A 10,421-nucleotide genomic window follows, 5' to 3' on the forward strand; every position below is an offset into this window, starting at 1 on the left:
GCACATGAAGCAGAAACATTAAAACCATCACCTTATCTGAACTAAATACAACAAACATCCTGCTACAGTTTAATAATGAACCAATCCAGCAACAATGAAGGAAGAAACCAAGATGCTCCTGACTCTGGTAAAGGAGAGGACATGAAACAGACTGCTCTCTGCAAATGTCTAAGCTGCAGGTAACAATCTGTTGGTCATTTTCAAACCCAGAGACTGTAAACACTGAGCAGAAACACAGAGTTCACCCCAGAAAACCTACATGTGCAGCTAAGAAGTGACTTTAGGTTTAAACTTTAGTGTTTTATACAAATAAAATTAAATGTCTCATTTCTCCTCTGACTGACCCACTCGTGCTGCCCTCCTGTGGTCATGGCTGCAGACATGCCACAGTCTTCAGTCCTTCCCCCTGAAGCCCACCTCTCATAGCACACTACATAATCAGTGACCCAAAGCCACAAACGTGCAGCACAGCCGTACTGCAGTCCCAGCCACACGAAAGGAGTCGAGGCGTTTTTGGCTCTTTCCTGGACCCATCGCTGCTGATGAGGGTTGCTGATTGTAACCAGGCCATGATGTGTCTGTCTGCAGTAATTCAAGGCTTCCTCCCAGGTTTGGTTTTCCCTGATCAGAATCAGTTTATCTGCCATAAAATCAGAGAAAACATTAAATCAGTTAAATCTGGACTTCAAGTCTCTGGATGTTTGGTCCAGTTTCACTGGAAGAACAAAAGAAAACACTTCAGTGATTCTTCAGACGAATCAGCAGCTCTACAGAGAAATCTCTGTTCCAACCATCAGCTAAACATCTTCACCTGCAGAAATAAGTGGCTGAAGAAACACACTGACCTAAATCCTCTCAGTGAGTCCAGCAGTTCATCTATTGGACAAACAGCTGAGATAAATCTGTGTAAACTCACCATCATAGCAGAAGAAAGGCTTTCTTTGGTCACATCCAGCAGAGCTCCATCTTCCTGATCTCCCCAACAGAGTCGAAGCACATTTCCTGTTGTTTAGTCCATCATTAAATGAGTCCCAGTATCTGAAAGAGAAGTTACTCCCATCTGACCACCTCCAGCTGTCTCTGAACAGGCCGATCCACGAGGCTGTAGACTTCTTCAGCTTCTTAAACTCTTCACTGTATATCTGATCGAGTCCACTGGCCAGGTCAGTGTGATGCTGTCTGCAGAAGTTCTGAGCCTGAGTCCAGGTCACAGACGTCTCAATCAAATGAAAGGTTTTGTTGTCTTTCATCGTTTCTGTCGAGTCAACAGAGAAACACAAAAACATCTTTATCAACTAATTTGCCTCATTCTTCAAACTGCCTCTTTCAAGAACATGTGATATAACACAGATTATAAACTACATTATAACATTATTAAATATTGTATTATCATATTACTGTCCACATATTCTCACCGTCATAGCAGATGAACTGAAATGTGTTAGTACATGGATAATCTGCCCACTTGTCTACTGTCCTCACACAGTTCTCAGGGTATGCTCCATCATTTGGCTCTGTATCTCCCCAACAGGTCTTATTTTCAGTGTATCTCACCCCCGGCAGAGACCAGTGCCACCTCCTGTTGTCTCTTCCTGGCTCGCTGTACAGTCCAATCCAGGCTTCTGTTTGATTCTGTGCAGAGTCTTGAAGTCTTCTCATGTCTGTCAGGTCAAACACTTTGGCCAGGTCTGTGTAGTTCTCTCTGCAGTATGCCCGTGCTTCATCCCAGCTCATCTCTTCTTTAATAAAGTGGTACTCATACAGCTGACATGTGATGAGGACACACTGACCTGAAACAGAAGAAATACTGTTGAATATCTGCTGATACAAGCAGGAAACTCATGTTCCCATCAAACTGTCCAATTTACAGGTCAATCCTTGATTTTCTCAGTAAGAGTTCATTTGTTTAATGAGTCCTGATCAAACTAAATGATTTCAGGTGGAAACAATCAGGAGCCCTGGTAAAATGATCACTCACCCATCAGAAGAAGCAGAAACAGACTCCACTGCATCGTCGCTCTGTCACATGAAAATGACTTCTCTGTCATTTGGAGGAAACAAACTAACACACTCTCTCTTTGTACTCAGTATTTCAATATGAACAAACTGTTTTTAGCCCTGACTCAAAGACACACTGTTAATATGAGTTATATACAGACTCATTTACATATTTCTATGGAAAGAAGAAACACTGGACTGTCCAACAAGCAGAAAGAGGAAGTTTCTAATATCCAAATATGACAGCAGAGGTACACATGGACAGGTCTCCACTCTGTGACAGTGTCAAAAAATATACTCTAAAACACTTCTTCAGTAAAGACTCAGAGAAGAGAAACACACAGAACTTCTTGGTAGCAAGGGCAGCCTCCAGAACTGAGACTCGCCCTGAGAAACTGCCCCGGTCTTTATTTATACTTCAGTGAGCGTTTGTTCCTTACATTGGAATGTGGAGGTGTGTGTGTGTGTGTGTGTGTGTGTGTGTGTGTGTGTGTGCGCGCGTGTGTGTGGGGTCAGAGTGTGGCCCCATAAACGACTTTCCTTAACCTGCTGGTCTGGAAAATCCAACAGTTCATCTATATGTAAAAAAGCACTTAAACTAAAACTGACATAGCTACGTTAATCCTACCGTAAAACAATAAGACAAGGTACGACCTCTCCCATGCTCCTAGGATGTGGGGGTGAAGCCAGAACACCCTGGAGTGTTACAGACCTCCTAGGATGAGACATTCTTTCAATATGCCACCAACTATATACTTCTACACACAAATGATTATATGCAGCATTCTACCATATGCAAACTTATATCATTAAAAGACTATACTGACTACTAAATACAATTTTCCTATTAACAGACAGAAACATGAATATGAGTCTGTTGATTTTTGAAAATATAAACATAACACTGCCTGATCAATATTGCTGGATCGCTCTGACGCTGACATGATCTTATAAACCTATCAAAGACTTTTTGCATGTACTGACGCAGCAGTCAATCCTGTTCAAGCTCGCCCTCCAAATTCACCCATCATCAGGTTATCGTCCATCGTTGAGTTTGTAGAGCTCAATAAATGTCTGTCAGTGCTGATTATTCAAACTGTGTTCTGTTGCTGCCCCCGTCTTCCGCGTGGACGACCTCCTAAACGCCGCCACTGCCTTCCGTGTGGCCGGCCTCCAGACTTTCATTGCCGCCGCCACCTTCCGTGTGGCCGGCCTCCAGACTTGCATTCCCGCCGCCGTTGCTGTCCGCACGGTCGGCCACCAAAACTACTTCCTCACCGCCGCGGTTGCCGTCTGCACGGTTGGCCTCCAGAACTGCTTTCTCACCGCCGCCATTGCCTTCCTCATTGGCCGGCCCTCAGAACTGCTTTCTCGGCGCCGCCGTTGCCTTCCTCATGGCCGGCCCCCTGAACTGTCTCACCCTGGCCTTCGGTGCTATCAGCCCCCAGACTCTGCTCCTCTGTGCGCGTTTTGGACATTTGGTTTGCCTTCCTGTGGGGCTCTTGTTTTGCTCTGTTCCGGGCCCTCCTTCCTGGGCCCCCCGCTGCCCACCCAGGTCTGGTGGTGTGTTTTGGGGCTTTCGGGAGCCAGCCCTTGGGGGGGGGGGGGGAGGGGGGTACTGTCACGGTCCTGGGTCGGTGACCCAGCGCTTTGAGTTTATGATTATTATTTTCTAGTTTATTCTGATTTTGTATTAGTTCTTGGGGTTTGGTTGTCATGTTTATTTTCCCTACCAGTGTCTCCCTCTGTGCTCTGTATGGGTCCCCGAGTTTTGTGTTGTAAAACAGTCTGTGTGTTTCCTGTTTTACTTTGTAGGTCTGTGTCTCGTTATGCCCACTAGTTCCAGCTGTGTCCCCTCCTGTGTGCCATTTCCTGATTACCTGGTGTGTGTATTTATAGTTTGTATCTGCCTGTGCTCCTCATCGCATCGTCTGTGTTTCGCTGTGAATCTTCTGTGTACTCAGATTATTTTGTGTTTCTCCGCGTCTCTCTGCTCCTCGCTCCATGTCCTCCTTTTGTATTAGCTTTTCCAGTTTAGGTTTATGTTCAGTTCTGCCCACACCTTGGTTATTGTGCACTGTAAATAAAACCCACTTTCACCTCCGCCACTGTCTGCTTTTGGATCCTCCTTCCTCACCTCCACACGACTGCCGCTGCAGCCGTGACAGTACGACGCAACCAGTATGGATCCAGCAGACTCACTGAGGAAGCGCAGATCAGCCTTTGACGGGACCCGGCTAGCACTTGGAGGGCCTCCGTGCTGCCGTTCCTCACTAGCAGCCTACCCTTCGGCCCAATCACCGGCTTCTTCCCCCCGGACACCCCGGTCTCGCAGAAAACGCTCCAGCCAGTAAATATAGAAGGGACGCAGATTATATATGATATGCTTTGGTCAAACAAGGGTTAAGTTTTCTCAGAGGGTTGATGAGCTCTGATGAGAGCCTATTGTTTTACTCCACTCCTCGCATGTCAGCCAATCGGTGAAGCTCTAGGCAGCTCTTGTCCCTCCTTAGTACCAGCTCCCAAGTTTTCAGTCTCTTGCTCCTACAGCCAAACAGAGCAGACGGACTAAAACTTTGTTATCGGTAAGCTGGAGAAATGAACCTTTAATGAGTTAAAAAAATACCATCTAAACTGATATTTTTCACAAATTATGTATTTGCACTTGTTGTTGTCAAGGGCAGAGCGAAACCGGAAGGTTTACTGAGCTATGGCTCCACGTAAATGCTGAGCATCCACTTGACGGCGGTAAGCTAAATGTGGCTAATCAGACACGTGATGTGCGGAGTGTGGGTACAGTTATTGGATGTCTCTGAAACGCACTGTTGTTATGCTAGTTAGATCATTAACTAAGTCATTAACATGTGAAAAGCTGTAAATGGTTAAAGCAGCTAAAAATAACTTGATGAGAGATAATTGTAAGCAGACTTTATCCTGCTTCCTGTTTAAATTTTGATGTCAATCGGTTGTTTTACAATACTCAGTATTGAACACTTGGTGGTAATTTTTAGTGTATTTCCACTTGTACTAGTAGGCCTATGGTACAAGCGGGATTAAGCACGTCTATTTTAATACTCCTATTTGTGGACTGAGTCCTTGTGTTTACGTGTTATTGAAATTGATTATTTGCACTTTGTTCAATTTCTGATAAGCATTTGCATATTATTCCATTTCTTAAAAGGGGTAATATACTTATTTATTTGTGATTAGATATATATGTACAGTGAGTTTATTTTGATCGATGTAATTAATGTTTACAATGAAAGTGAATTATATGGTGACTATAATTCCTGAATGTTTGCAACCTTGTAGATAATCTTTAATGTTACTGCAGGTTACAAATAAGTATTGAACCTTGATACTGTGAAATTTTGGATATTGATACTTTGACCTTTGAAACTTGATATTTTAATGTTGTACAACGTGACTGAACTGATGATGATTGAATTGATGATAACTGATCTGAATAGTTGTTACTGCACTGTGACACTACTTTAGGTTAATTTGTGAGAGTTATCCTTAAAGGGCACGTGACATATATTTGGCCATTGTTTATAGGTCAGGTTTTTATATGGGACGAATCCAAAGACCAGGTCAGCGATTCCAGGACCCAGAGTGTTCAGTGTTCACTGGATGGCGAGCCAACTCAAGATCCTAGGAGACGATATACATATACATGCACACTCACGCGCACATTGATGGACTACAATCCTCTACTGTACAAGTAGTACGGTAGGACAGACAATCACACACACTCCTTGTCGGACGAATTCTATTGGAATACACCTGTTTGTCATGGGCCCCACCGGTACCATTTGGACTTAAAAAAGACTAATTCTTTTACTTGTGCACAATTTTATTTTATTCAATTTTTTTGCTACTTTGGGGGAAATTTTTATACTTGACATTCTGTTAAAACCTGTTGAAATACTGTGTTGTTTACAAATTTATTTTACAAGGCTTAACATCACTGAAGCACTTTTAAAGCCACACAACTGTGTTTGTCTGGTTTCTCTGCCATTCGTGTACCAGAGCTCTAAGAGTCGTTCTCAGTCTTCTGATATTACTTATTACCTTGGTAATTATCCATTGGTGCTTTATGTAACTCCACGAAAGTGCTATAAATACAAAAAGAAAAAGCTGCAAAACCTATATCAGAAAGTGTCGAATTTAGAAAAACAAAGGAGTACAGGGGTCAAGAGTGAGTATTCTTTGAGTATGGATGTTGCTGTTTTGAAAAGAGTCATGAAGAATCTGCTGTCCAGTATACGTAGAGCCCAAGCAACTGCACATGTATGAAAAGAAGTTCTTTGCATGGACTTTGAATACATCAATACCATGACGCTCATATTTTGCGAAAGAACAGCACACAGTGGCAGGTTATGCAACCACTCAAAATACAGACAGTTGAGGCAAAATTATATAATATATTATATTATATATTATATAATCAATCTTTCATTATGTCCCTAAACTTGAAAGAAGCAATCCTTTTAAAAGATTTATCTGATTAATTCCTTCCTTTTTCTGTGAATTAACAGAAGGACATGCTGACAATATCTACTGTATCCTTTCTAAGTGTGGGATAAATGTTCAAAAAGGTTCGACTATGTGTCTTTGTAAAAGGGTAGGCTAATAAACTGGATTTATCTAATTTATCTCTTTGAGATTATGATTAATAACCAATAAAGTGGGCTTCAAAGAGTACAAGTAGCTCTGGGCTACTAATAAGCAAGCACACATATGTTTGACAGGTTTTAGATCCAAAAGCTTTCAAGCATTTGAGTCTCTACTTTCAGGTTTTTAAATGTTCTTGCTTTCATACTTTTGCTTATTAATTCATTCAGTTATTAGGTTAATAAAGTATCAACAGTGGACATGGTATCTTTTCTTAACTTGGCTTCTATTATATCTGTAACATGTCCCGATTCGTGATTGAGGTGAGAGACAAACGACCGCAGGTCCAAGTGCGTCAAAACAATGATTTTATTAAACACGTGTGGAGGAAATACACCATCACAATCCTCAGCATAAAACCCCCTTATTAAACACACGTGTGGGGAGATGAACACTGTCACACAGTCGGCGTCGATCTCCCCCGAACAATACACCAGCAGTTGTTTTTATAATATCAGGGTATCGTTTATGACGCCCCTCGTGCGTCAAAGCAGATAGATAACATGCATCAGTTACAGTAACCACAACCTTTGACACATTCAAAAAGAACAGTTCCTTCCTCTGTTCCTCCGCCAGAAGCTTCCTGTTGACCTTCTTACTCTCGCTTACTTCTGGAACTAAACTGTCACTTATGCAGGCCCAAAATAAATGCAGTTACAAGCAACATATGTCTGAACTCTTACCCAGGAACAAGTCTATATACTGTATATGTGTGTACTAAACTGGTTCAAAACATACTTAGAAAACAGGAAATACTTTGTATCAACAGGTAACTTCACATCTGAGCAGACAAGTATCACATGTGGAGTTCCCCAAGGTTCCATCTTGGGACCCCTTCTGTTTAACATTTACATGCTCCCACTGGCACAGATTATAAAGAACAACAAAATAAACTATCACAGCTATGCAGATGACACACAAATAAATATCACAATGTCACCAGGAGACCAAGGCCCTGTACAGGCTCTTGGTAAATGCATTGAGGAAATTAATGACTGGTTGTGCCACAATTTTCTCCAGCTAAACAAAAACAAAACTGAGGTAATCGTCTTTGGCGCCAAAGAAAAATGATTACAGGTCACCAGAGAACTTCAATCTATACATCTAAAAACCACAAACCAGGCGAGAAATTTGGGTGTAGTGATGGATGCAGACCTAAACTTAGAAAAACACATTAAGACAATAACAAAGTCAGCTTACTATCACCTCAAGAATATTTCAAGGATAAAAGATCTGATGTCTCAACAGGACCTGGAAAAACTAGTCCATGCATTCATCTTTAGTAGGCTTGATTACTGTAACAGCATCTTTACAGGTCTACCTAAAAAATCAGTCAGACAACTACAGCTCATTCAGAACTCTGCTGCTCGAGTCCTCACTAAGACCAAAATTGGACCACATCAGTCCAGCTCTGAGGTCTTTACACTGGCTGCCTGTCCGTCAGAGGATAGACTTTAAAGTTCTGATGCTGGTCTATAAAGCTCTGAATGGTTTAGGACCAAAATACATCAGTGACCTCCTGACCCAGTATGAACCATCCAGATCCCTCAGGTCATCTGGATCCGGTCTTTTATCAGTTCCCAGAGTCAGAACCAGACACGGAGAAGCTGCATTCAGCTTTTATGCTCCTTATATCTGGAACAAACTCCCAGAAAGCCTCAGATCAGCTGAAACACTCAGTTTATTTAAATCCAGGTTGAAGACTCACCTGTTCTCAGCTGCATTTGAATAAAGCACCAAATCCACACTTTTAAGCTTAAATTTCAAAACTTACATTTTAACTGCTGATTTTATCTGTTTTGATTTTATATACTGTTTTGTTTGTTTGTTTGTTAATTAGTTTGTTTGTTTGCTTGTTTTAATCAATTTTAAATCATGCTTTTTATTTGTTTCTGTTTCTAATGTCTCTGTAAAGCACTTTGAATCACCTTGTTGTTGAATTGTGCTATACAAATTGCCTTGCCTTGCCTCGCCTCGCCTCCTGACGTATTCTGAGTCATCTGTTACCATGCAAACTCCAATGCAGCAGGTTGCTGAATACACACAGGCCTCTATTCAGGCCTGTCTCTAGATTATATGTGGTGTATATGCATTGTAAGCGTGTTCTTTCCATAGCTCTAAGCCACTTTACTCAATAGATCGGCCGGACGTCGCGTCGACCGAAGCTTCTGACCATCAATTATCTGACCGAGCATCAACTCTTTATTAAGCACCAAAATGCAATGTGTATAACATGATTACAGTTGCACCTGCAATGAAAGATTATTATGTGATTATGCTAACACCTGAAATACAGACTTTAATGTAGCATCAACAGCTTCAATAAATGCTTGGATGAAATGATAATTAATGCAATAGTAATGATAATGATTATGAATAGTAACAGTAAAATAATTTCCTAATCTCCACAAACACTACAAACTGAGTCATAGAATTCATTCAAATTCATTGTAACTGAAAGAAAGCAAATATAGGCATATTAAAATGTTTCTTTAATACTCTTACTGTATTTATCCTGATCTATTCTAAACTGTTTAGAAAGTTTGTCCAATGGTATGTGTAAAATTATGATATTATTTTATGCCATGTTATACCCCTAATTAAAGATTGTGAATTATTATGTAGTTTTAGTTTGCATTATTCTCCTGAATTAGAAGAAGCTGATAACTATTACATTAGTTAAACTGATTTGCATTACATTAAATTGCTGACTTGTTGTGAATGAATGATATTGTTTTATGATGCATTATATTGCTGAGTTATAAGAAATACTGTTCGCAGAAGGTTATTGTCTAATTTGTCTGAGTAGAAGAGAACAGAGTGTGCTGGAGTTTTCTGCCCCATCTCAGCAGGAGCAGATAAACGGGGAGCCAAGGTCGTAGCTCAGGCGCTGTGTGAGAGAGAGCATGTGAATGTTTAGGCTTTTTATGATAAGGTGGAGGCACCAGAGGCTATAAAAGTTTGAGCAATGCTCCACCATTTTGAGATTTTGAGGCTGTCTGCATCAGTGTCCATCTCCCACGTGTGTGATCATTAAATCATCGTTTGACTCAACCCGGCCGGACCAGTGTTGTTATTGTGGTTTTTTCTCTTGTCTCCATCCCCAATATTTGAACCTTAACAGCTTGGGGGCTCGTCCTGTGGTATTGGGGTGGAATTTAAAAGTTTGGACGGTCCGAGGTTGTCGAACGGACAGGCACGAGCCAGTGGTCTGATGTGAGTGGACAAAAGCCGGCTTATCTAAAGGTAAGGCACTACCTGTAAATGCCGGCAAAGCCACTTTACTTTGCACTTTTATTTTGAAGAGTACCTTAGCACTTCCTCTTTTATTGTGTCAGACTTCCTGTTCTGTTCTCGGTGAGGCGACGCAAACACGTTGCTTCAGAGTGAGTAAAAGCGTTTGTTTTTGAGGGTACTCATGCAAAACTATGTGTTTTATTTATCTGTCACATGCTATAACTTTGAAAGTTTACTCAATGTGGTTGAATTCGTTTTTTATTGTGTATGCATGTCATTTGTTTGTGGTGTGGAAAGACTGGCTAAGAGATGCGCATGGAGGAGGTTGGCTAGCTGATTCAGCATGATTAGCACCCTTGGAAGCAGAAAGAGGTTGGTTAATGATTGCAAACGATTGTTTATGTATTTAAGACACAGAAAGGTTGTTGTTAATTCATTTTATTAAATGCTGTAACATAAATAGTTTAAAAAACTATTGATTTATGTCAATATCACTATTTGGGTTAATC

At 41.2% G+C, this 10,421-nt stretch overlaps 1 protein-coding gene across 1 annotated transcript; it reads right to left on the reverse strand.

Annotated features, from left to right (window-relative positions):
* Positions 1–244: 244 nt before the first annotated feature.
* LOC146672967 (putative C-type lectin domain family 20 member A) lies at positions 245–2,048 on the reverse strand. The gene is made up of 4 exons (XM_085401548.1): positions 1,979–2,048; positions 1,416–1,790; positions 917–1,255; positions 245–640 (listed from the first exon to the last, which is right to left on the reverse strand). The coding sequence occupies exons 1-4, from the start codon at positions 2,046–2,048 to the stop codon at positions 294–296; spliced, it is 1,131 nt and encodes a 376-aa protein (XP_085257674.1). The 3' UTR covers positions 245–293.
* Between the last annotated feature and the right edge of the window lie 8,373 nt (positions 2,049–10,421).

This window comes from Rhamphochromis longiceps, linkage group LG3, assembly GCF_057381845.1.
Source record: "Rhamphochromis longiceps isolate RC_006_pf linkage group LG3, R_longiceps_female_GT1.1, whole genome shotgun sequence".
Classification (NCBI taxonomy): Eukaryota; Metazoa; Chordata; class Actinopteri; order Cichliformes; family Cichlidae; genus Rhamphochromis; species Rhamphochromis longiceps.